Source organism: Peromyscus leucopus, chromosome 23 (genome assembly GCF_004664715.2).
Source record: "Peromyscus leucopus breed LL Stock chromosome 23, UCI_PerLeu_2.1, whole genome shotgun sequence".
NCBI classification, from domain to species: Eukaryota; Metazoa; Chordata; class Mammalia; order Rodentia; family Cricetidae; genus Peromyscus; species Peromyscus leucopus.
The window spans coordinates 12,046,902-12,074,427 of NC_051082.1; the positions used below are offsets into that span (position 1 = coordinate 12,046,902).

The following is a 27,526-nucleotide window of genomic DNA, read 5'->3' on the forward strand; positions in this document are numbered from 1 at the left end:
TTTCCTAAATCTGCGTTAATTTACTCACAGTCTCCTCTCACCCACTACCACCCCATCCTTTGCCCCCCACACTGACGTCCCCCGGAGAGTCCCTCTCTGATTGCACATCACGTGTGTGCAGCTAGATCTAGAATCCACATGAGAGAAAATGTGCTGTTTGTCTCCCCTATTACCCTCCCTTGACCCTCACTTCCTCTAGACCCCTCCTCTGCCTCTCCCACATAATCAGCTTTCTATCACAGACACACACACACACATACACACACAGACATTCACAGACATATTTACATCTAGACCCCATAGACAAACAGTGATGTTCATCGTTCTGAGCCTGGCTTACTTCTGTTACCAGGAGGAGATTCAGAACCATCTATTTTCCTACATGAATCCCGATTTCACTCTTCAGGGCTGTCTAGTATTCCACTGCACATGTGCCTGCTTTCTCTATCCATCCATCTCCCTGGGTGGTTGCCCTTTAGGCTGTTGAAGGTCTGGACTCTTGGACAAGGCTCTGCCTGTCGCTTATCATTCTCATCGTTGTCTTTCAGGGCGGCTCCTCAGGCAAAGGCAGGTCAGATGCTGACCTGGTGGTATTCTTTACCAATCTCACCAGCTTTGAGGATCAGTTAAAGCGACAGGGAGAGTTCTTCCAGGAAATTAAGAAACAGCTGCTCACGATTCCCAATGAGACACATATTTGTATGAAGGTTAATGTCCAGAATCCATGGTGGGCCAACCCCCGGGTACTCAGCTTCAAACTGAGCTCCCCCCAGCTCCAGCAGGAGGTGGAGTTTGATGTGCTGCTGGCCTATGATGTCCTGGGTAAGCCATTCAGAGCCTCAGGCGGCCCTTCCATGTGCCTTCTTCCTCTCCTCTGTTTCTGTGTGTGTATGTGTGTTTGTGTGTGGGGGGGAAGTGGGGATGGGGTTCACATGTGTGCAGACCTATGCACATGTTTGCAGGTGTGGGTAGAGACCAGACGTCAGTCCTGGATGTCGGTTATGTAGCAGCCTGCTTTGTTGAGAGGTTGACCTGGAATTTGCTGGCCCACCTTCTTGGCTCTTGCAGCATGCAGCTGGGGTCAGGTGGGGTGTGTGCTCTGACGGAGCTGCACCCACAACCTCGGGCAACCTGGAGCCTCAGCGTGTTTATCAGGGACAGCAGAGGTGGGGGAGGGGTTGCCTAGTCTCATAGGAGGTGTCTGTAGGAGAGGACTCCCAGGCCGGAAACAAATAAACTCAGATACTTTCAGGACTTCACTCAGGCTTCCTCCACTCCCTACAAGACAGCCTGGTTGGTTTGTTGGTTTGTTTGACTGTTTGGAGATAGGTTGACCTTTGACCTGGAGCTGGCTGATCCACCTATCAGATCAGAGAGTGAGCCTGAGGGATCCTCCTGTCTCCATCTCCCCAGCACTGGGATTTAGGTGTGGACCCCCACCCCCACCTGCAGCTTTTTATGTGGGTGCTGGGAATCTGCTTTTGGGTCCTTATACTAACACATCAAGCCCTTTAAGGAGCCGTCTCCCCAGCCCCAGGGTCGTCCTACAGAACACCTGCATGGTGATCAGCTCTTCTTGTGGCTGAATGTGGAAATTCTGTGTCTCTAAAACTGTGACAGAGATGTAGCTAAAAATTAGCTGCTGCTTCTTCTTCTTCTTCTTCTTCTTCTTCTTCTTCTTCTTCTTCTTCTTCTTCTTCTTCTTCTTTTAAAGATTTATTTATTATGTACACAGTGTTCTGTTTTGCATGTATGCTTGCAGGCCAGAAGATGGAGCCAGATCTCATTACAAATGGTTGTGAGCCACCATGTGGTTGCTGGGAATTGAACTCAGGACCTCTGGAAGAACAGCCAGTGCTGTTAAACTCTGGGCCATCTCTCTAGCCCCTGTTGCATCTTCTATGAAAGAGAAAGAAACCTCAGACCTGTGCTGAGGCCTGTGTGTGTGTGTGTGTGTGTGTGTGTGTGTGTGTGTGTGTGTATGTGTGTGTGTGTACTCCAAATTTACAAACTGCCCAACTCTACCCAAAGACAACCAGGAACACCCCTGAAGGAACAGAGGGGCCTTGGGGAGATGGGAGAATAGTTGAGACTTCACACTTGCTGGCCACTGTGAGAACTGCTATTACCTTAGGGACAAGGCCACTGCCCTTGGCTTAGGAGAGCCATGGACACAGTGCAGAGTCTCAGGCAGCAGGGAATGAGAGGCCAGCCTGGGAGCAGGAGCAGGGCAGCATGCTTTGGGAAGCTGCAGGGGCTTAGAGCCCTGTGAGTGGAGGGGCCAGAGGGGGTGACCCAGAAATGAGCTGTGAGGGCGGCTCCCCAGAAGCCTGTCTTGGTCATGGACTTCCCCTGCCTCAGCAGCTCTCTAGGGGGGAAGTGGGACCACCACAGAAGGACCTCCTTGGAAATGGCAGTGTGAGTTACAGCACTGAGAAGAACCCAGCCCCGATTCTATACAAGATGACTTAGCCATGGGCCCTACTGTGTGGTGGAACTTGAAGTTGCAAATAAAAACATGAGACTTTCATGGTATGCCCTGCTGCAACCATGGCCACACACCTGCACACACCTAGGAAACAGCCTGCTGCCTGTCTAGTCTACTCAAATGTGCATCTACACCCACACACATACACACACCCAAATGTATTCCCTAATCTGCTGGCTATCCACTCTACAAGTTTAGGACACCCCCCCCACACACACACACACACATACACACATACACACATACACACACCCAAATGTATTCCCTAATCTGCTGGTTATCCACTCTACAAGTTTAGGACACACACACACACACACACACACACACACACACACACACCCTACTGCTCTCAGGACCTGGCCTAACAAACCACATGATAATAAGTTAGGCATTACAGAAAATCATGCACTGAAAACACACAGTGGCTGGGGATCAGCACAGTGGATAAGGGCAATTGCTGAATAAGTATGAGGACCTGACTTCAAATCCCCCACACCCATTTATACAGAAAGGACCACACATTGACCTCGAACACAGGCTGTGCATGGCCAGAGACAGGAGAATCTGGATGCCAGCCAAGCTCCTCATTCACAGAGAGATCCTGCCTCAAAGGGCGAAGGAGATGAACAATAAAGGGAGACACCCAATGTCCTCCTCTGGGCTCCAAACTTATGTATCTACCTCCTCACAAATACACACAATACACAGGGCAGGACTCTGTAAACACGAGATACATGATATATAAATGCAGCAGCAGACAGCTCCACCATAAACTCTGACATGAACAGGAGTGTACACACATGACAAGAACCATGCGGAGGATACTGGACACCAGAGCATGGCTGGCCATTATTAGATGAGCGTGAAGCTCTCTTGTGTGTGACCTCAGTGTGCTGTTTCCTCTTATCACTGTCTCCAGGCCTGTGAGGAAGGCATCACAGAAGGACCAGTTGGGGGCAGGGACTTTCCAGGGCCACATGGTGTTTGCAGTCCTGAGGTGTGGTGGGCACATGGTTGTATGGGGAGTGATGCTTGCTGTGGTAAAACTCTGCTCTGTCCCTGAACCCCTCAGCCTGTGAGCTTGTCACCCAGATAAACCAAAGAACCTCAGAGAAGGGCTGAGGTTTTAACTGAATGAAGCCTCCTTGACAGGTCATGTTGGTATCTACGGCAAGCCTGACCCGCAAATCTACACCAACCTCATCAGAGAGTGCACCAATAAGAATCTGGAGGGCGAGTTCTCCACCTGCTTCACAAAGCTCCAGAGAAACTTCCTGAAGCATCGTCCACCCAAGCTGAAGAGTCTCATCTGCCTGGTCAAGCACTGGTACCAACTGGTATGGCATCTGGCCCGTCTGCCGTGAGCCCCGTCTATACAGGGGGTGGGGAATGGAAGGGGTGATGAAGAGGAGGAAAGATGAGGAGCAAGGGGGGAGGGAAGGAGTGGTGGGAAGAGAAGAGAGCAAATCCAGAGGTGATGGGAAGTCAAGGGAGGGAGAAGGAGGGGGAGAGGGGACCTGGGAGGAAGGACTTTCCATGCTCGTTATGGGTGATTTTTTTCTAGTCCAGTTTCCAGTCAACTAACTCACTCTTCAGCTGCATCTAATTCATTGTTAATGTGTCATTTTGATCTTAGGATTTCTCTTTCTTTTTCTTTTTTCTGTTTCTTTGAGACAGGATCCCACGATGTAGCTCTGGGTGTTCTGAAACTGACTGTGTTGACCAGGCTGGCCTTGAACTCACAGATCTGCCTACCTCTGCCTCCTAATGCTGGAATAAAAGGGGTGCACCATCACACCCAACTTGATCTGTAGATCTCTAGTTTGTTTGTTTTTTTAACATGCACTGCTACTTACTATGGCTCTGATTTTCCTGATGTATCAACCAATGGTCTCTTTAAACATGCATCCTGCAATGTTTCTGGAGTTTGAGATGTGTATGAGATATATATGGTGTGGGTTTATGTATATGTGTTCATGGGAGCACATGCCTATGTGTGTGCGTGTATGTACATAAGCATGCTGAGACCAGAGAGTGATGCCAGGTGCTCAGTCACTCTCCACCTTTTATATCCAGGCAGGGTCTCACACTTGAACCCACAGTGTGCTGAATCAGCAGCCCTGGACCTTCATCAGGTCCTGGGGACCCCCATTTCCATCTGCTTAGGCTGGGATAATGAGTCGGCTCCCTCACAAGCCTGACATTCATGTGCATGGTGGGGATCTGAACTCTAGTTATTACCCTTGCAAGGAGAGGGGGACCCTTAACACACTGAGTTGGCTCCCTAGCCTTTTCCTAGTTATTTCAGAGCCTGTGATAAAACCTTCAATAGTGAGCATCATTACTATCCCGCCCCCACCCTCACTCCCTGGCTGTCAATAAACCTGTCATGATTCCTCCTGTGCCTGCTGGTAAATGCTCAGTCTTTGTGGACCACACAGTCAACTTGTGGACTGCTCAGAACTTGCCTATAGCACAGGGGTGTCTGTAGACTGAATCTACATGTACGTGCAGGTGTGTGCCAATAAACCTGTAGTGACAACATCAGGTGGCAACTGAAATGACCCTGTGAGAAGTGGTCCGCATAACAGCTGCCAGCCTGTTTTTTCTCATTGCCTTTCTCTTCTCAGTGCAAGGAGAAGCTGGGGGAGCCGCTGCCCTCCCAGTATGCCCTGGAGCTACTCACAGTCTATGCCTGGGAACGAGGGAGTGGAGCCCCTGAGTTCAACACAGCCCAGGGCTTCCGGACAGTCTTGGAACTGGTCATCAACTACAGGCAGCTTCGAATCTACTGGACAGTGTATTATGACTTTCAACACCGGGACATCTCTGATTACCTGCACAGTCAGCTCAGAAAAGCCAGGTAGCCTGTCCCCTCATGGCTCAGCTCCCCACGGGGAGGCCCAGGCTGTAGCAGTGTGGAAATGGGGAGGTGGAAGCTTCATATTAATGGAGCATCTCCTGTCCTGTCACTGTGCTGGTCCCTGTCCTCTGTCAGCTGATGGACATGAGGTCCACCAGCCCTGGGAGATGGGGGTGGGCTCTCCTGTCTGCAGATGACCAAGGCTCTTACCTTGTCCAAACCCAAACAGCAGAGGGAGAACTAAGATGTTGTAGCTGTAACAGTATCATAAGGGCTTCTAGGCATAGAACAGGGCTGGACTAATTAACTGTAAACAATACAGTGAAACTGTCACCAGAGGAAAGGACCTGTCTTGATCCTGTGTTGTCTTCAGCCTTCACACCCCATCTTTTGAGACTGGCTGGTTCAACTCTCATCATTACACAGATTAGAGAGACTGAGGGACCTATCCCAGAACACACAGCTAATAAAGCGTAGAAGATTTGAACCCAGGCCTCCTTGGTCATGGGCAAGGAACCCTCCAGGCTTGCTCTATGCATGGGGAAGGGTTCAGGACAAACTTTGGATGGGGTGCTCTGCTGGGCTCCTCCACTGCCCCTGTGCAGTGGTTCCTAGGACACTGGCCAGATGGTCAATTCCCTCTCTGAATGTTGCTCTGCAGGCCTGTGATCCTGGACCCAGCTGACCCAACAGGGAACGTGGCTGGTGGGAAGCCAGAAGCCTGGCAGCGACTGGCTGAAGAGGCTATGGCCTGGATGGATTACCCGTGCTTTAAGAACAGAGATGGTTCCCGAGTGCGCTCCTGGGGTGTGCCGGTGAGAACCTGTCATCATGCTGTCCCCTTGCACACAGCTTTGGTCACTCTGCATGCTTCTCAGTCAGTCTGGCCTCAGAGATTGTCACTTCATCCCTGTAGAGTTCTTGTCACATGTTCATCCTGTGCTCTTTATCACACAGTAACTCACTGGATTTACACACATGTTCTGCCCTATGTCCTTTATAGTTCAGTAACTCACTGGATCATCCCTAGTCCTCTACAAAGCGTACTTAATAACATCCTTCTCTTTCTGATGAGCCGAGAAGGCTCAGGGCCTGGGATATGGCTCAGTCAATAAAACACCTGTCACATAAGTAGGGATGAGGAGCCTAATATCATCCCCAGACACATGTAAAAAATCCAGACAAGGAGACATGCCCTTGACATTCCAGTGCATGGACAGCAAGATCCCTGCACAGGCTGACGAGCGAGCATAGTCTCCTTGGTGAGTTCCAGTTCAGTGTGACCCAAATGCCAAGGTAGACAGCACTTGAGGAAAATATCATTCTCTGTTTTTTGCACACACAAACATATACATATACATATACATATACATATATAAACACACACACACACACACACACACACACACACACACACACACACACACACACACGCTGGACCGAAGGGAGAGTCAGGAGGATATGCAAGCTGAAGCCAATGGCTCAGGGACGCTCAGCTAAGAAGTGATGGGGCTGGGATTCCCATGGACTCTGAAGACAGTGCTCAGGTCCAGGAAGCAGTCCATCTTTCCTGTTTCATTATCATGTGGTCAACAGGACTCCTGGGGGCAGTGTCTCAGCCAAAGAGGTGCAGAGGGACCTGCGTTTGGACCTTTCTCTTCCTGGGGCAGGGGACTCTCTGATGTTATGGAACCAATGATGCTGTGCTTGGCCTCAGGATGGAGTTTACCATGGGTGTGGTTACGTTGGAACCAAACATCAGAAAGGCAGGGAGGAAGTAAGAGGGGACATAGGACAGAGGCAGCTGGGGCTGCCCTGGTCGTTAGTGCTGTCCCACACCAGACAGGTGGCGAGGCCCTCGCTCCCACTTGGCAGATCTGTTACTGAATGAGGGGACCTCAGGAGGGGTTCCATGGCCCCCCAGTAGGCTGAACCCCAAAGAAGTCCTGATGGCCATCTTGCCAACATGGGGATGTGCTGTCCCTTCTTCTGAGGGGCGCCAGGTGGCCAGTTATGGTGACCACCCTGAGGGCTGATATACATTCCTTCCAGTTAGAAATGAGGGCTCCTGACACGATTGTATGTTTTCTATTACAGGCAGAGGCTGAAGAGCCACAGGAATGTGTTCCAGGAACACAGCAGCACCAGCCCAGAAAGCTCTGGAGTCGGAATGTGCTCTTCTGCTGCAAGCCTTGACAAGAAAGGGCAGGACGCTGCCCACAGCCTCAGTGAGGGAGTGTCCAACCTAGAGTCAGACATCGATTCTCTCCCATCACAGATACTCTTCCTCGCGGCCTCTTCCATCTGCCTTATCCTCTGACAGCGTTCACTGGGAGACAGGAGATTCAGAAGGGGAGGGAAGAACTCAAGTTTGACTCCTGTCTGTGCATCTGTCGGGAGTTTCTGTCCAATGTCTGATCAGCAACAATAAACCACGGCAGGTGCCATGAAGGTGTATGAGATGAGCCATAGACCTGTAGGTGTGTGTGTGTGTGTGTGTGTGTGTGTGTGTGTGCGCGCGCGCATGGTTCAACCAGATGCATTCATGTGCACTTGTTACATGCTCTACATGGGTCGAGGCACTGGGCACCCCGCAGTGGACAGAGCAGAACCAAACTGCTACAGCTTTTGATGATGTTGGCTTGGGATCCTTTCAGGTCTCATATACATGAAACAGAGATGGGAATCCTTGGTTCCTTCTGCCCATGTTCCCAAGACAAGATTCAAGACCTGCCCCATTTCACACAAAAATTATTTCCAGCTGCCTGTGGCCCCGGGGCATGGAGTATGTGTCTGGTGCACATCAGGGTACACTGAGGCTCCAGTATACAGGCTGGGGTTCAAGCCAGTGCAGGAAAATAAGATGGCATAGAATCTGTGACTGCTGATGAGTTAGTTAGCTGTCTGTGGCAATGATGAGATCTGATGCAGCAAATTAAATCAAAATTGACTGAGTTAAACTCAAAACTAACTTTCTCTCTCTCTCTCTCTCTCTCTCTCTCTCTCTCTATCTATCTATCTATCTATCTCTCTCTCTCTCTCTCTCTCTCTCTCTCAGGCTTATTTTCAATTCCAATGCCCAGCACACAGTAGGGCTCATTGACTAAGTCATCTTGGGTAGGGGCTCTCTCTTGGGCTGTCCCTCACATTGCCATTTCCAAGGCAATCCTTCTGTCGTGGCCCCACTTCCCCATTGGAAAGCTGCAGAGGCCGGGGAAGTCCATGACCAAGACAGGCTTCTGGGGAGCCGCCCTCCCAGCTCATTTCTGGGTCACCCCCTCTGGCCCCTCCACTCACAGGGTTCTAAGCCCCTGCAGCTTCCCACAGCATGCTGCCCTGCTCCTGCTCCCAGGCTGGCCTCTCATTCCCTGCTGCCTGAGACTCTGCACTGTGTCCATGGCTCTCCTAAGCCAAGGGCAGTGGCCTTGTCTCTGAGTTAATAGCAGCAGTTCTCACAGTGGCCAGCAGGGGGTGCTGTGTTCCTCAGATGTAAAGCCTCAACTGTTCTCTAAACTCCCCAAGACCCAACTGTGCTATCAGGGGGTGTTCCTGGCTGACTTTGGGTAGAGTTGGGAAATTTGTAATTTTTGAGACACACTGTGTGTCAGGCCTGGTGTGAGATCTTTACAAAGAGAATCATTAATATTTAATCGTATAACATGTGTGCAAGTTGGGGGCTGGGGTGGTGGTTGGGTTTCCAGTTTTCCTGAGGCACACAGGACTCCTCTGAGAAGTTCTGTATCCTGCACAAACCCTCCCACAGACATCTAGGCGTCTGTCCAGGTCTGAGGTCTCCCATTCTTTGGGAGAAGATACATCAGATACTAATTTTCAGGGACTTCTACGCGGCCTCATATCTAGAAAGACAAAATCCACAGTCCGCCATGAATAATGCTGGTAAGCTGAGGGCCTGGTTTGTATAACAGTGTGACCATAGCTCCTCTGTTTTAGCTAAAAAAAACATAAATCTCTACCGGGCATGTTCTTAATAGCTGTCGACCTTTGCTCTGGAATTCCCGTGCGCTCCTAACCATCGGCAACACACCATCTAGACACTCTGACCCCCGCCTCCTGACTTGTGCCTCTCTGGCCTTGTCCAGACAATGGAGCCCTGCCTGCTGTTCCGAGAGACTCAGGCAATACATGGGGCCTCTCTCTTTGCTTTCCAGCTGCTGGGAATAAGGGACTCAGGCCAGGGGGCTTTGTGAGTCCAGTCAGATGCATAAGAGGGGTGAACCCAAGTGCTGACTTGGAAGCCAAGCAGCTGCAGGGTATATTGGGGTGCCCTGCCCAGAACTGCCAGGAGATGTCTGCCAGAAAATTCAACTCTCTCTGTCTCTGTCTCTCTCTCTTTAAAAAATAATTGACAGGGATTTTATCTTTCCTTTCATGGGATCTTTAAGAACCCATATTAATTCCACTCTCTCACTTAAGGTTGTGAACACTCACCATGAGAGGCCCCAGTTCCCACCCCTAATTTCTAGTTTGTTTTTAAACTTTCTTACTTTCTCCAAGGACCAAGCCCACATTAGGATCCAGACCTCCTTGGTCTGCCGTGGTCACTTAGCTGGAGAAGGAACTAAGGGGGTTCAGAGCTGTGCACCAGGGTCAGGGGGTGAGAGATGTGGGGGCAGCAAGTGCTGTGGGAGCATCTGGGCCTGGGAACCCCTGGACATCTGTTCCATGCTTTAGAACAGTTAGCACAGCCTGCCTCCCTGCCCTCCCGCCTCCTAGTACCCTTGTTTCCTGTAGCATCAGCCAGGTCCAGGGTTACTGGTCTGCACATGTCCAGAGAGGACCCAAGGAGCTGGGATGTGCCCCAGCCTTTCTCCAGGAGAAGAGACTGAGGTCTAACTCTCAGGACCTCGGGTGAAATGTCATTAAGAAATGGGGCTGTGCTAAGTGATGGTCATCAGGGTGACTCCTGGCTTAGGTCAATGGCTTCCTTGTGCGATGGAGACATTGGACAGAGCTGTGCACACAGGGCGCTGTGGTGTGAGGGATGAGGCAGGGAGTGGACAGCAGGGGCCAGCAGAAGGCAGAGGCGGGAGCAGAGTCTCCCTTGGGACACTGGAAGGGACCAGCCCGCTGATGTCTTGACCTTGGGTCTCTAACCCAGAGCCTCTCTGCTCTGGAATCCCACTGTCACTCTGTCACAGGAGTGTTTACACACTTTGTCCCTGCAGCCCTAGGGAATGACCCGCCCCCTTGCCATCTCCCTGTCTCCCTGTCTGTCCTCCCCTCCCCCACTCTGCTCCTTGGTGTGTTTCTTCTGGTTTTTATTCCACCTCTGGGTCTCTGCAGAGGCTGTTCCCAGGGCCTTGCATGCTGTTCCACTCCTGCATTTGGCTGGAGGTCCCACATGCTGTCCTTGGCTAAGATCTCCCTTCTTCAGGGAGTCACTCAGGAGCACTTTGCAGGTCCCAGGCAGAGTCAGATGCCCTTCCTCCCTCCCACAGGATCTTGTCAATTGAAGTTCCTGGGAGAGAAGGAAAGCCACAGAGAGGTTAAGCCTCTTCGAAGCTGAATAACTAATTAGCACTTTGTGATGGAGAGTTGGGTGTTGTAGACCCAGAGATGAATTATCGTGAGCTCTCTTTAGTATTTTTAATAGTCAGTCATTGCCCACTGTGTCTTACCCATCTGGGAACTAGGCCAATAAGGACTGCCCTGGCAAGATACACCTCTGGGTGCAATTTTGGGCATGGATGGTGTGGGGATCACTGGCCACATTCTGACTGGATTTGAGACCCACTCCAGAAGAGGAAACTCCAACCTGGTTCTGCACATCTGATCAAGGACCCATGGCTGGGAGATCACTACTACAGCCATTTTGATAAATGGACATCATCAGGCTGCCCTCTACAATGCTATACCCAATGTTATGGAGGCATTTCTCCACTGAAGTTCCCAACTCTCAGGTGACTCTAACTTGTATCAAGTTGGCATAAAAACCAGCCACGACACAGCCAACTTTCCTTAGGGGTGTGGTCACTGGCAGGTTGCCCACATTCCAGTGGATGGCCTCACCCACGTGTAAGTATGAGAAGCGCTAACCGGATTTACTGGTTTATTCACTAAAAAAGTGACATGGAGTTGGGAGGAGAGTTGAGGGGACCATGAGTGGGCAGGAGGGAGGGTGAAAATATCAAAATGGCCAAGGGGATTCTTAATTCCACTAAATGTTGCCCTGCAGGAGGCACAAACCATTTCCTACAGAGCTGGTCAGTTCCTCACAAGGGGCTCCTGAGGATACTGTTTCCCCAGCAACAGATGGAGACATGTGGCCAGGAGGGTAAAGATTTGGGCTCTTACACCTGTGACCCGGGCACTCCCTGGCTCAGTCAGGCTTGCCAAGGGCATTGGCCTCATTGGGCTGAGTTACACTTCGTTAAGGCATGCAGGAGGGTGAGGAAGAGGTATAGATGAGCTGGGCATAGGGGCACAGTATAATACCAGCACTCTGGGTGCTGAGGCAGGAGGATTGCTGTAAGTTGAAGGCTAGCCTGGTGTATGTGACTATGAGACCCTGGTCAACAACAACAACAACAAAGGGTCAGTGAGAAGGCTCAGGGGGTATGGGTGTTTATTGACAAGCCTGATGGCCTGAGTTTGATCCTGGGACCCACATGGTGGAAGGAGGGAGAGCCAATGCCTACAAGTTGTCCATTTGTGGGGGACCAGCCCCCACCTTTTCCCCCAGGGTACTCTTGAGGAGTGAGGGATAAAAGCTATTTAGATGGAAATATAGAGTGTAGAAAAACATAGAAACACAGGATTGCCCTGGGAGGGCCTGGATCCTTATCCCCCAGCCCCTTCTGTCTCTTCTAAAGGGCTTTTTAAAGGAACGCCAGGGGGTGGAGCAAAAGACCTCCCCCTAGCACAACCAAGTGCAAGCACTTAATAACCATGCACATGGTCAGTCCATCACCTTATGCAGTTCTGCTGGGTAAAGCAAGCTCAGATCTCACTAGGAAACCTCTGTGGGCTCCCACATCCCCTGGCCCCCCATATTCATCACACACACATGAAGTAAATGTAACAGAAGATTCTCAAGTATAATTAGCTTGGCCCTCGCCCAGATCTGCTCAGGACCCTCAACTGGTCTCTATTTGGCACCCCTTTACAGGCCCTTAGCCCTGTCTGTGGTTCCCTCAGGCATGATCAGGGTCCACCAGGAAGTGTCCTTTACCAACCATGCCCTGAACACTGTACTCTTTGCTATGAGCCTCTGACCTTGAATGACACAGACATAGACAGCTGCCTGCTTCTACTTCTTTAAAAAGAAGATCCCTTACAGCCACCTGTGGCTCACGGCCATAACCATGAGCAGAGCCAATTTTCCAGTTACTTCCTCAGTCTCCGGTTCCTTGCTCTCTGCAGTGATTCCAACAGTAATTTGGTGTGTGTGTGTGTGTGTGTGTGTGTGTGTATGTGTGCCTGTTTTTCTCTTTTATGAGAAAGGGTCTCATCATGTAGCCCAGGCTGGCCTCAAACTCTTCATCTCTTGTGTTGGCCTCCCAGGACTTGGGATCACAAATGTGGACCACCCTGCCATGATGAACATCCACTCCTGCTGGGCAGGGAGACTTTGGCATGGAGACAGGCTTGTCCCTCATGGTGATTTGTCCTGGGTATAAGTCAACATTCTACATTATTGGAGTTTGGCAACTGACTGATAATGCGGGTGGTCACAGCTGGGTAGAGTGGCACATCCCTGTGACCTCAGTACTCAGGAGGTCAAAGCTGCAGATTCCCAAGTTCATGTCTATCCTGGGCAACATAGTGAGATCCCTCATTAAATAAATATGAACCCCTCATCCTTTATGATGGACAGATGGGGTGGGGGCTGCAAGGTGCCAGTGGCCATGTCAGAGGGGCAGCAGATGGCAGCAGACTTCAGATCGTCAGCGCACCGGGAGGTGAATCCCTGATGGATGAATCTCAGATAGGCATGGCCCAGAGACCACAGACTCCAGAATGTCTTCAGCTTCTGCTGTGCCTTCACATGCTTGCTGCTGCCATCTTTCTCTGGTATCTGGCACGGTGTGGATGGGTGTGGGGAGATCCCCACTGCCTGTAAGGTAGTGTGTTTATCTCATGGAAGCATCCCGTTCTGCTGGGCACTTTGACCTGGATTATTATGAAGATGATTTCTTCCTAACTGTTGGGAGCTGCTGGTAGCAATGGCTTTACCAGAACCTGTGGGAATATACAGTAGGTGACAACTAGTACTCAACAGATCAACCCCCCAGGTGAATGACTCTCTGACGGTGCCCCGCTTGGCAAAGCCATGGGGTTACCAACTGTAAATGACCAGTTGCTTCTGTCTGTATTTTCTCTCATGTGCCACTATATTCCTTCCCTAAAAACAGCTAAGGGTGTTTTCCCTCTGCTTGTGTATTTATCTAACGTAATTATTCTATCTATTGGGCACACATACAGCTGTGGAGGGTCAAGAAGATGATTTTTTGCTTAAGCCATATAATTTTGATTAATAGAACTCAGACTATGATATTTTCCATTATTCAGACTGACATAGGAAAGGAATAGTATTCTCAGTCATAAAGACAGCTAATTTTAGACTTCAGAACAATTTCAATGCAAACTGGTTGCCCCTGGACAAGAATTCACAAGGACAAGTTTCCAGGTGTTTATTGCTGATTCAAGGTCAGATTTGAAGCAACTTTGGTAGATATAACCCCCTGCAGTAATGGACTTTCTATGTGTACTTCCTACCAATCAAGGTTCAGCTAACTAACTGTTTATTATTTAAGTCATGAATTTCAATGTCATTCTCTGTCTGAGAAAGAGTTACATGCATGGCAAAGCATTACTCACTGACTGGTTAGTGTGATATCTCTGGCCTAAGAGAAACTGTGTGATACATCTTGTGTTATGAGAATGGGTCGAGCCCTGAAAATGTAACGCATAATTGTCCAGAGTTGGCTGTTGAAGATGTTTATGTGCTGAGTGAGGGATGTAGCTGAATGGGCAGAGAGAGAAGTGTGAGAGAGTGAACAAGTAAAGAGTGAGTGAATGATGTAGAAGTGTGTGTGTGTGTGTGTGTGTGTGTGTGTGTGTGTGTGAAAGAGCTGTGTGAGAGAGTGTACACAGGTGTGTGAGTGTGGGTGAGCAAAGGGGGTGGAGGAGAGATGTTGCTAGGTAGAAGAGAGCGTTAGAGAGATTTTCAGGTAGAAATTTTTCAAGATACAGTAGTAAAAAAAAATTTACCCTCGCCGGGCGGTGGTGGCGCACACCTTTAATCCCAGCACTCGGGAGGCAGAGGCAGGCGAATCTCTGTGAGTTCAAGGCCAGCCTGGTCTACCAAGTGAGTTCTAGGAAAGGCGCAAAGCTACACAGAGAAACCCTGTCTCAAAAAAAAAAAAAAAAATTTACCCTCAGAACATGTGAGTTTTTTTCTAATGACCCTTAGATGCAGAGAAAAATTTTTCCTAAGCCCTTGCTATCTGAGGCATTTCTTTTTGCTACCCTGGAGCAGTTGTGGGAGCTGGCCTCCCAGACTGTGTTACCTAAGCAGCACTGTCTCGCTGATAACAATAATGATAGCTTAAATAGAGTTTTAATGATAAAAAAGAAAACAAGAAAGTGTCACACCGCTAGGATACATGAGTTTCTATTGAGGAGCCGTATAGACTGTGGCTTAGGTTAATGATTAAGAGAAACAACTGAGTCCCAGTAGCCCAACTAGTTGAAATTCTTCTAAAGTTGGGAGATGTGTTTGCAGGTTTCAGAGTGCATCATAACTGAAACAAAGCTTTGAAAATAACTTAAAGTTAGACTAAGATGTTTTTGTTAAATACCTTTGAGGTGAAAAACCCAACAAGGACAATCGAAAGTTTTAGAAAGGCACAGAGTTGAGTGAGGAACTCATTAAGGTCAGGGAACAAGGACAGAGCAGCCCAATTATCATTGGCTGACGTGCCTTTCTTGCTAGGATTGGTTGATGGCCAAAGGTGATGATTAATTCCTTATGCCCATTCCTGCCCTTGATCTCCTGATATAAAAAACTATTGATGAGTGGGTATGCACCCTAAAGATTTAAAGTAGAGCTGTTTTTCATATAAAAAAGTTTAGATTTGTGATTCCTTTAAGATTCCTTATAATATTACCTTTCAAGATAAGTAATAACATGATTGTCCTTTCTTTACAACTGCAAAACACAGCCTCCCAGTTTAAAAAAAAACCTGACTGAGAAGAATACCTTGCTGGCCCACATGGTTAATCTAAAACAAATTGCTTGGGTGGGAATGTATGCGGGTTCTTGGGATAATTTGTTATTCACCTATAATACATAAAATGTTTAATCATGTAAGGGATATGGAAAACATGCTGTTTTTTTTTTACTTGTATTCATTGTAATCATTCACTTGAAACACAGAATGTAACTACATTGTAGTTTTTGTTTGCTTGTTTGTTTGTTTGTTTGTTTTTTGTTTTTTTTGTTTGTTTGTTTTTTGCCTGAAAGATTTGGCTCGGATATATAAGCTGTCAGGGAAAGAATAAAGATAGAGTTAAAATGAGTTAGAAGGAAAATATCAGGATTGGGAGAGTTAGAAGGAAAACATCAAGAGAGACAGAAGAGACATTTCTGGGTAGAGATAAGAATAGAGAATGGAGAATCCAAAGGAAGAATAAAGAAAAGGTCCAAAGGAAACCATCAAGAGAGTGTGTGAGTGTCTTTTCCCTTAATCCCTTCAGATAGCAAAGTCATAGTACACACCGACTCTGTGGATTCCCTTTGAGCCCTGCACTGTTGGAGGCTGGTCCCCCAGACAGCGAAAGGAGGGCAGTGAAACTATTGTGAATGATGCCTTGGATGGGTGTGCACCTCAGAACACAGGGAACAGTGAGACATGAAGCCTGACATTCAAGCTAGCCCTAGCCTGGGCAGACCGCTCATTATCATGACCCAGTATGGACCAGTCACCTGCCACACACCCACCATAGCTGTGGTGGGACTGGATGCCAGCCATCTTCTGGGTGTTTCTCACTTGCTCTTCACGTTTTAGCGACGTGTGTGTATTGGTGTTAAATGTCTAGGAGGCTGTAAAACTATTTTTCTTCAGTAACAGTAGAAAGCCAAGAAAGAAAGAACAAGAAACAATGTGTTTGAAATGCTTCCTGCAGGATGAGGGTTTGGGAATCCAAAGAAATGCCCTGTTGGTAAACACGAGTGTCATGGAGCCCGGGAGCCATAGACCTCAGATGTAGAAGTGTGATTGCATAGCCCCGCCCTTCCCGGGAAAGAAACTAGCTAGAGAGATAAAGGGCAGCCGGCCCCAGAGAAAGTGCTGCAGTCAGCAAGCACTCCTGGCCCCAGCATGGAGCAGGGACTCGGCAGCACCCCAGCCATGGAGCTGGACCAGTTCATAGAGGACCACCTCCTTCCCGACACCAGATTCCGTGCTGAGGTCAATGCAGCCATCGACATCATATGTACATTCCTGAAGGGGAGATGCTTCCGAGACGCCAGCCACGATGTGAGGGTCTCCAAGGTGGTGAAGGTGAGCCCCCCTCAGCCTGAGCTGACCAGATGGGGAGGGAGAGGACCCTCAGGAGCCAGGCTGCAGCCCTGAGTGGGGGTGGGTTACCTACCTTCCCGGGGTTCTCATGGGCACCCAGCTGTGGCACAGGGTAGAGAACAGAACAGCGCCCCCACCTGCTGGATGACTGGACTGATGGAACCTCACTGTCCAGGTTTCCCATCTGTGAAATGGGACAACATGACAACAGTACCTCACTCCCAGTCTCTGTGACGGCCACTGAAATGTCAGTGTGTAACGCCAGCTCCACTCTGTGGGGGTGTGGAATGTGTTAGTGAGTGTGCACAGCATTTTATTTAGGGAGGCTCTCTGCAGTATTCTTTGTTATTATTTTTCTGAAAAATTTTCGCTGTGTGAACTCAATTTTAATAATTTTAAATTTAATTCTGTGACTTCTTAATATTGTTATAGGCTATCTTCCTGCAAGCATCTGGTGCACTTTTAGCGTATTCCCCTTAATAGTCTGCTAACATAACAACAGTTTTGTACGTTTGTGTTAATTTATTCAGCAGTCTCCTCCTACCCGCTACATCCCCCTCCCTTGTATCCCATCACCCCTGATTTCATGTCACGTGTGTGCAGTTAGATCTGGATTTCACATGAGAAAAAAATGTGCTATTTTGTTCCCCTCATTACCCTTCTTTGCTCCTCACTTCCTTTAGATCCCTCCCTTACCTCCTCTTAGTCTCCCTTCTAACACACACACACTACACACACACACACACAAATATAGATTCCACAGATAAACATGGATGTCTGTCATTCTGAGTCTGGCTTATCTCCCATACCATGAGGAGATACAAAACCATCTGTTTTCCTACATTGATCCTGATTTCACTCTTCAGGGCTGACTACTACTCCACTGTGCATGTGCCGGCTTTCCCTATCCATCGCCCTGGGTGGTGGACCCCTAGGCTGCTGAGGGTCTGGACTCCTGGGCAAGGCTCTGTCTGCTGTGCTCAGTCTCATTCTTGTCTTTCAGGGCGGCTCCTTTGGAAAAGGCATTGAACTGAAGGGCAGGTCGGACGCCGACCTGGTGGTGTTCCTTACCAATCTCACCAGCTTTGAGGATCAGTTAAAGCGACGGGGAGAGTTCATCCAGGAAATTAAGAAACAGCTGCACACGTTACAGAAAGAGAAAAAGTTTCAGCTGGAGTTTGAGATGCCGGATGAACGATGGCCCAACTCCCCGGTGCTCAGCTTCAGGCTGAGATCTCCTGAGCTCCAGCAGGAGGTGGAGTTTGATGTGCTGCCAGCCTATGATGTCCTGGGTAAGCCTCAGCCAGCCCTTCCATGTGCCTTCATCTTCTATTCTAATTCTTTCTTTCTGTGTGTGTGTGTGTGTGTGTGTGGTGTTGTGTTGTGTGTGTGAGTGTGTATGAGTGTGTATGTGTGTGAGTGTGTATGAGTGTGTATGTGTGTGAGTGTGATGTGGGTTTATTGTGTGTGTATGTGTGTGAGAGTGTGATCATGAACTGTGACTGACACACCTCAGGAGTCATCCATCTTTTTTGAGACCTGGTCTCACCCCAGCCTGGAATTCCACAATTAATCCTGGCTGACTGGGCAGAGCCCCGGAACCCTCTTGTCTCCCCTCCCCAGTGCTAGGATTACAATCCTAAGTCACCACTCCCAGCTTCTCCCTGAGTCCTGGGCTTCCAACATGGGTCCTCACGCTTCTGTGACAGCACGTTACTCACTGACCATCTCCTCAGCCCACACCATCTATTCTTGAACTGAAAACCCTTATCAATTGAGAAAGTCTCCCAAACAGAGCATCTCTTTAAAGCTGAGCTGGGGAGGACAGACTTCAGAATTTGGGAGTGGGAGTGAGAATCCATCAGAGAAGGACATTAAGTAGCAAGCTGACTCAGTGAGGGGATGAAGGCCCCTTAGATGGCCCCTCGGCTGACCAGCGATATTCAAGGCCAGGTGTGGATTTTCTCTTTCTAAACATGAGGCAGCAGAGAACTCACAGAAAATTAATAACTGATGCATCTCACCCAAAGAATAGGAAACCTCAGACCTGTTCATAGGCCTGGGTGCCTGTGGGAGGGTTTGTGTGCAGGATGCAGAATTTTCCTGAAGCTGTCTGCCTCGGGAAAACAGGAAACAGAGCCACACCACAATCCCAACCAATTGCACACCTGTTAAATCATTAATCATTAAATGAAACTCTATGTAAAGATCTCACACAGTCCTGACACACAGTGTGTCTCCAAAGTTACCAAAAATTGCCCAACTCTACCCTAAGACACTCATGAACACCCCCTGAAACCACTGTGAGAACTGCTGCTATTAACGTAGAGACAAGGCCACTGCCCTTGGCTTAGGAGAGCCATGGACACAGTGCAGAGTCTCAGGCAGCAGGGAATGAGAGGCCAGCCTGGGAGCAGGAGCAGGGCAGCATGCTGTGGGAAGCTGCAGGGGCTTAGAACCCTGTGAGTGGAGGGGCCAGAGGGGGTGACCCAGAAATGAGCTGGGAGGGCTGAAGCCTGTCTTGGTCATGGACTTTCTCAACCTCTGCAGCTTTCCAGTGGGGAAGTGGGGCCACCACAGAAGGACGGCCTGGGAAATGGCAGTGTGGGTGACAGCCCAAGAGAGGACACCTTACTCACAATGACTTAGCCAACAGGCCCTACTGTGTGCTGGGGCCAGAAAATGAAAATAAGCACATGAGGGAGGGACCCTCTTGTGTCACTGTATGACTGGGTGTGTCCTAAACCCATCAGTGGGTGATTTTGCCCTGTGTCAGCATCAAAGCCTGATGGTATGGCCTGCTGTAACCATGGCCACACACCTGCACACACATAAGACACAGCCTGCTGCCTGCAGGCTATACATACACATCCACACACAGAGACACACCCACATCTATTCCATAGCCTGATGCCCATCCACTTTACAAGTGTGGGATGGCCACACCACACACACACACACACACACACACACACACACACACACACACACACACACACGGGGGGCGGGGGGAGAGGGAGAGAGGGAGAGAGAGTCAATTCCTGTTGCTCTCAGGACCTAGACAAACAAAATCACATGATATTAAGTTAGACATTACGGAAAATCATGCACTGAAAGCACACAGTGGCTGGGGAGGCAGCTCAGTGGATAAGGGTGATTGCTACACAATTGTGAGGACCTGAGTTCAAATCCCCAACACCCACCTGAACAGAAAGGGCCACACATTGACCTCTAACCCAGGCTGTACATGGCCAGAGACAGGAGAATCTCTGTGGACCTGCTGGATGCCAGCCAAGCTCCTCATTCACAGAGAGACCCTGCCTCTGAGGGAGAAGGAGACAAATAATGAAGAGAGAGATAAATGAAAAAGAAAAAAGAAATAAAAGGAAAGGAAAGGACATGACTGCTCGTAGGTATGGTGGAAGCGCAAGGTTATTGCAGATATGTGGGCGAGTATAGGCAGAGACATCTGGGAGAGTCCAGACTGAGCTGGAGAGAGGGAGAAGGGGAGGGAGAGGGGGGAGGGGAGGGAGAGGGGAGAGAGGGGGGAACCAGGTGCAGTAGCCATGAGGGCAAAAGGGGCAAAGGGGCGGGTGACCAAAACAGTTGGATTATACAGGCAATAGCAGCCCAGCCCTCTGGCTGGAGAGTTCAGGGTAGGGGGTGGGGTATGCCAGCCAGGAGCGCCCTGTAACAGGTAAGGACTAAGGGATGCTGGGAGAACCTGGCTATTGGGTTCACTCTGGTATGTTAAATAAGCACCTCAGTCCTGGGTTTAAAAATTAAGAGGACATGCCTTATGTCCTCCTCTGGGCTCTGTACATATGTGTCCTCACAAACTCACAACACAATACAAACACAAAATAGGGCAGAGACTCCATAAGCAGGAGATACATGATAACAAACACAACAGACTGATCCATGGTAAACTCTGGCCCAAGCAGGAGTGTGTGTATACACACACACACACACACACACACACACACACACACACACACACACACAGCTGTGCAGAAGATAGAAGATACTGGACACCAGAGCATGGTTGGCCATCATTAGATGACCCTGCAGCTCTCTTGTGTGTGACCTCAGTGTGGTGCTTCCTCCCACCGCTGTCTCCAGGCCTGTGGGGAAGGCACTGTACTAGGACCAGTTGAGGGCAGGGACTTTTCAGGGCCACATGGTGTTTGCAGTCCTGAGGTGTGGTGGGCACATGGCTGTATGGGGAGTGATGCTTGCTGTGGTAAAACTCTGTCCTGTTCCCTGAACCCCTCAGCCTGTGAGCTTGTCACCCCAGACAGACCCAAGAACCTCAGAGAAGGGCTGGAGTGTTAACTGAGCGAAGCCTCCTTTATAGGTCCCGGCACAAACAACCACAGACCTGACCCACAAATCTATGCCTGCCTCATCACTGAGTGCACCTCCCTGGGGCTGGATGGCAAGTTCTCCACCTGCTTTACTGAGCTCCAACAAAACTTCCTGAAGGATCGGCCACCCAAGCTGAAGAGTCTCATCCGCCTGGTCAAGCACTGGTACCAACTGGTATGGCATCTGGCCCATCTGCCGTGAGCCCCGTCTATACAGGGGGTGGATACAGCCAGAGAAAAGAAGGAGTATTCTAGTTTGCTTTCTATGGACATGGTATCTTTATCACATGACCAAAAGTCCCTTGGGAAAGAAAAGTCTTATTATGTTACACATCCCAGTCACAGTCCATCACTGAGGGAAGTCGGGGCAGTAGCAGAAGCAGAGAGGAATTCTGCTCACTGGCTTGCTCTCCATGGCTCATTCAGCTTGCTTTATTATGCAACCAATGGCAAATTGCCCAGGCGTGGCACTAGACACATCAATAAAAAAAAAAAAAAACCACCTTAAAGATAACCCATATCAAGTATGATAGAGACATTGTCTTGATTAAGGTTATCTCCTACTAGATGAAGATGAACCTATCTGATGTCCACATGACAAAAACTAACCTTCACAAAAAAGCCCCTTTCAGTTTGATACTCAGACACACCACATTAAACCGTAACCTTTCCTTTCTTGCTTATCCCTAAGTTCTCATGTCAATATTACATCATTAAAACAATATAGCTTTAAAAATTCCAATCTTTATTTTCTTTAATTCTAACACTTGAAAAGATTGGTCTATTAACTGTGGAAAACTATAAAGTTAAAAATACAATTTAAATACTTTCTTAGTAAAAAAGGGAAGAACCAGGGCACAGTCACAGTCAGATCAAACAAAACCAATGTCCAACAGTACAATATCTCAGGGTCTGATGTCTGGGACTCACCATTTTCTGAGCTTCAAAGGGCCTGGGCAGTTGTTCATCTCAGGCTCTGCCAACCACAGCACACAGCTGGTCTCACAGGCTCAGGCCAGCTCTCTTCACATGTTCTGCTCTCCTTGGCAATGGTCTCATGCTCAGGGGACCTTCAGTGTTTGAGGGGGTTCTCCACTACAGTTGAGGCTGCACTTTCTCCAATGGCCTCTCCTGGCCTCTCTCAGTACCAGGCCTCAGCTGCTCTCCATGACCCCTTCAATCCTGCAGCCTTAGAGGGACTAAAATAGAACCACCTGGGAGGCCTTTCTACATTACATTTCTACCCAGCTTCTGTGTGTGACCATGAGGAAACTCTTTCCAGAAGACTTGGCCTCCATGGTACAGGTCTCTTCTTACTCAGAGCTGATTTCTAGCCCCAACTGATAAGAAACCACTGATCCTTAATTCAAGATCTCACACAAACAGCCAGATAGTCTTTGCTTCCCTCTGAAACATCACACACTATTCTCCATTATCTGCCTCTCTACATTCATATCTTCCAAGTTCCCACAAATGTCTCATCAGGCTTTGAGCTTTTCCAACCCAAAGTTCCAAAATCCATCCACTATCCTCCCAAAAGAGCAACATGGCGGGAGTGTCCCAGCAGTAGTCCACTCTCTAGGACCAATTTCTGTCCTGTTGCTGTGGTAAAGATGATGGTGGAAAGCAGTTTAGAGAAGAAGGGGATTGTCTGGCTTACACTTCCACATCACACTCCATCACTGAGGGAAGTTGAGGCAGGAACTGGAGGCAGGAACTGAGGCAGGGGTCATGGAGGAACTCTGCTTCTGCTTGATAACCCTGGGCTGCTCATCTTGATTTTTTTTTCACTTAACTCATGACCACCTGCTCAAGGGTGACATCACCAACAATGTGAGTACATCTTCTCAAGATGACTCTAGCTTGTGTGAGGTTTACAAAAAGAAAAAAAAAATGGCAGAAGAGGTGAGAAAATAGAAAACGGAGAAAGAAGACAAGGGAAAGAAAGCAGAGGGGAGGGGATGAGAGAGAAGAGAGAGGTGAGGGGAGACAGCAAGAGAAGGTGATTCTGTAGGAGGGAGAAGGAGAGGAAAGGAGGGGAACTGGGAGGAAAGAGGACTTTCTCTGTTTGTTCTATTGATTTCTTCTGGTCTGCTTTCCAGTCAACTAACTCTCTCTTCACCCATGTCTAACCCATTGTTCCCTGGCTGCTGCTTCATGTGTCTCTTTGGAATTTGGCTTCCTTCTTTGGCTAATCCTGTCACTTTCTCTGGTCATTTTTACAGTCCTTTGAAGCTCTTTAAATGGGTAATTTCTCATTATTTCTGGGTCCCTTAAAATGTGTGTGTGGTGTTTGTGTATACCTGTTTCAGGGAGCGCACGGGTACATGTTTATCCATCTGTGTACAAGCCTGCAGAGGCCAGAGAGTGATGTCATGTCCTCAGTCACTCTACACCTTGTATATCCAGGCAGGGTCTCACTCTTGAACCCAGAGCATGCCAAAGTAGCAAATCTCAACAGTCATATAGTCCTGGGGAGCCTCCCTGTTGACCCCCCGATGCTGGGATTATGAGTCAGTTTCCTCACCAGCCTGACATCCACGTGTATGTTGGGAATCTGAACTCCAGTTCTCACCCTTGCACAGAAAGGGAGGCACTTTTCCCACTGAGACATCTCCCCGGGCTTCACAGTTATTCCAGATCCTGTGTTAAAACCTTCAATAGTGAGCATCATTCCTTTCCCGTCCCCACCCTCAATCCCTGGCTGTCACTCACAGTCTGATGATTCCTATTGTGCCTGCTCATTCTTTGTGGACCACACAGTCGTCTCCATCTCAACCAGATAGACTGAATCTAAAGGACTGTAATGACAACATCAGGTGGCAGCTGCTTTGACCCTGTGAGAAGTGGTCCCCACACAGCAGCTGATGTGACAGCCCCTTTTTCTCATTGCCTTTCTCTTCTCAGTGTGAGGAGAAGCTGAGGATGCCGCTGCCCCCACAGTATGCCCTGGAGCTGCTCACAGTCTATGCCTGGGAATGTGGGAGTAGAGTCCCTGAGTTCAACACAGCCCAGGGCTTCCGGACAGTTTTGGAACTGGTCACCAACTATAGGCAGCTTCGAATCTACTGGAGAATATATTATGACTTTCCAGACCGGGAGGTCTCCAAATGCCTGCTCAGACAGCTCAGAAAAGACAGGTAGTCTGTCCCCATGTGGCTCAGCTCCCCACAGGGTGGACCAGGCTGCAGAAGTGCAGGAATGGGGAGATGGGATTCTGTGTCCATGAGCATCTCCTGTCCTGTCACTGTGCTGGGCTCTGTCCTGCTGTCAGCTGATTGACATGAGGACCTCCAGTCTTGGGAGGCAGGGGTGGGCTCTCCTGTCTGTAGATCAAGAGACCTTGTCCAGACACAGATAGCAGAGGGAGGTGATGTCCATGAAGCGGGAACTGAGATGTTCTAGCTGTAACAGTATCATAAGCACTGCTAGGCATAGAACAGGGCTGGACTAATTAACTGTAAACAATACAGTGAAATTGTCACCAGAGGAAAGGACCTGTCTTGATCCTGTGTTGTCTTCAGCTTTCACACCCCATCTTTTGAGACTGGCTGGTTCAGCTCTCCACATCACACAGGTCAGAGAGGCTGAAGGACCTGCCCCAGGACACACAGCTACTAAAGGGTAGAGGATTGGAACCCAGGCCTTCCAGGTCATGAACAAAAGATCCCTCCAGGCTTGCTCTATGCATGGGGCAGGGTTCAGGACAAACTTTGGATGGGGTGCTCTGCTGGGTTCCTGGGACACTGGGCAGCTGGTCAATTCCCTCTCTGAATGTTGCTCTGCAGGCCTGTGATCCTGGACCCTGCTGACCCAACAAGGAATGTGGCTGGTGGGAACCCGGAGGGCTGGTGGCTGCTGGCAGAAGAAGCTGTGGCCTGGCTGAAGTACCCATGCTGTAGGAATTATGATCAGTCTCGTGTGCGCTCCTGGAATGTGCTGGTGAGACCCCGTCATCACTCCGTCACTCTGCACACAGCTTTGGTCACTCCATCTCTTTGGAGAATAGTCTCACAAAAATGTGATCTTTTGCTAAAGGACTCCACACTCCTAGGAAAGTCAGCTGCTTCCCTGTTTTCCAGCCATTTTAGCAGCATTCAGAGATGTCACAGGCTGGCAAGATGGCCCAGCGGGTAAAGCATGTGCTGCCAACACTGGTGAGCTGGGCTCGATCCCTAGAACCCTGTGGTAGAAGGAGAGACCGACTCCTCCAACTGTACCTCTGAGCTTCACCTCTGTGCTGTTCCACAAGTGGACATGCACACACACACACACACACACACACACACACACACACAGAAACTCACACGCACACACACTTGCACCCTCACACATGCTCTCACTCACACAAGCTCTACCTCTCAAACACATTCACACTCGCTCATACACACCTTCACACAGACTCACTTTCAAACTCCTACACTCATGCTCACACACACATGTACTCACAGTCACACACACACACTTACACACAGACACAGGTGCACCCACATACTGACACACATACACATAGAGAGTGTGGAAAGGAGGCTTTCAGAGCTGAAGCCAATGGCTCGGGGATGCTCAGCTGAGGATTGATGGGGTTGGGATTCCCATGGACTCTGAAGACAGTGCTCAGGTCCAGGAAGCAGCCTATCTTTCCTGCTTCATTGTCATGTGGTCAACGGGACTCCTGGGGGCTCTGTCACAGCCAAAGAGGTGCAGAGGGACCTGCACTTGGACCTTTCTCTTCCTGGGGCAGGGGACTCTCTGATGCTAGGGAACCAATGATGCGGTGCTTGGCCTCAGGATGGAGCTTACCATGGGTGTGGTTACGTTGGAACCAAACATCAGAAAGGCAGGGAGGAAGTGAGAGGGGACATAGGACAGAGGCAGCTGGGGCTGCCCTGGCCGTTAGAGCTGTCCCGCATCAGACAGGTGGCGAGGCCCTCGCTCCTACTTGGCAGATCTGCTTCTGAATGAGGGGACCTCAGGAGGGGCTCCATGGACCCTCAGTAGGCTGAACCCCAAAGAAGTCCTGATGGCCATCTTGCCAACATGGGGATGTGCTGTCCCTTCTTCTGAGGGACTCCAGGTGGCCAGTTATGGTGACCACCCTGAGGGCTGATATACATTCCTTCCAGTTAGAAATGAGGGCTCCTGACATGATTGTATGTTTTCTATTACAGCCAGAGGATGAAGAGCCTCATGAATGTGTCCTCCTGTGAGCACAGCAGCACCAACCCAGCAGGCTCTGGAGTCAGGGGGATGTGCTTCTCTGCTGCAGGCCTTGACCAGGGAGGGCAGGATTTTGTGCAAGGCCCCGGTGAGGGAGTCTCCAACCTGGGGTCAGACTTCAGGCTTCTGACCCCGGCCTGCCCACCCTTCTATCCTGTCCCATCACAGACAGCCTTCCTCATAGCTGCTTCATTGCCTAATCCTCCAACAACATTCTCTGAGGGACAAGAGATTCAGAAGGGGGTAGGGGGAAGAAATCAAGCTTTACTTCTGTCTGTGCACTGTAGTTGGTTTGTTTTGTTTTTTACTCATAGGCTCTTTGAGGGGGCCACCACCCAGCTACAAATAAATACGCAGAGGCTTATTCTACTTACAAATGCTGGCCTTAGCTTGGCTTGTTTCTTGCCAGCTTTTCTTAAATTATCCTGTCTACCTTTTGCCTCTGAGCTTTGATTTTTCTCTGTTCTCTATACCTTTCTTTACTTCTTACTCCATGGCTTGCTGGGTAGCTGGGTGGCTGGCCCCTGATGTCCTTCTCTCCTCCTTTTCTTGCTTCCTGATCTTTTTCTCTTTCTATTTATTCTCACTGCCTGCCATCCCTGCCTATCCTTTCTCCTGCCTCCCTATTGGCCGTTCAGCTCTTTATTAAATCAGTCAGGTGTTTTAGGCAGGCAGAGTAACAGAGCTTCACAGAGTTAAACAGATGCAACATGAAAGAATGCAACACATCTTTGCACCATTCAACAAACGTTCCACAGCATAAACAAGTCTAACACATCTTCAACTAATAGTCTACAGCAGTGCATCTGTTGGGAGTTCCTGTCCAATGTCTCATCAACAACATTAAACCACAGCAGATGCTATAAGGGTATGACAAGCTATAGAAGTATAGGGGTGTGTGTGTGTGTGTGTGTGTGTGTGTGTGTGTGTGTGTGTGTGTGTGTGTTTCAACTACATGCATTCATGAGCACTTGTTACATGCTCCACGTGGGTGGAGGCACTGGGCAACCCTCAGTGGACAGAACAGAACCAAACCACTACAGCT

General features: G+C 49.2%; 2 protein-coding genes across 2 annotated transcripts in view; both read left to right on the plus strand.

Moving 5' to 3' along the window:
* LOC114681904 (2'-5'-oligoadenylate synthase 1A-like) overlaps positions 1–7,547 on the plus strand; it is an 8,585-nt gene extending 1,038 nt beyond the window's left edge. The window contains exons 2-6 of the mRNA XM_037198513.1: positions 549–822; positions 3,641–3,825; positions 5,119–5,351; positions 6,013–6,166; positions 7,449–7,547. Of these exons, the coding sequence (XP_037054408.1) occupies positions 549–822; positions 3,641–3,825; positions 5,119–5,351; positions 6,013–6,166; positions 7,449–7,547 (945 nt within the window). The remainder of the gene's footprint in view (positions 1–548; positions 823–3,640; positions 3,826–5,118; positions 5,352–6,012; positions 6,167–7,448) is intronic.
* A 9,171-nt stretch (positions 7,548–16,718) lies between these two features.
* On the plus strand, positions 16,719–26,471 carry LOC114681905 (2'-5'-oligoadenylate synthase 1A-like). The gene is made up of 6 exons (XM_037198514.1): positions 16,719–16,879; positions 17,901–18,189; positions 21,255–21,439; positions 24,172–24,404; positions 25,053–25,206; positions 26,433–26,471. The coding sequence occupies exons 1-6, from the start codon at positions 16,727–16,729 to the stop codon at positions 26,469–26,471; spliced, it is 1,053 nt and encodes a 350-aa protein (XP_037054409.1). The 5' UTR covers positions 16,719–16,726.
* The last annotated feature ends 1,055 nt before the right edge of the window (positions 26,472–27,526 follow it).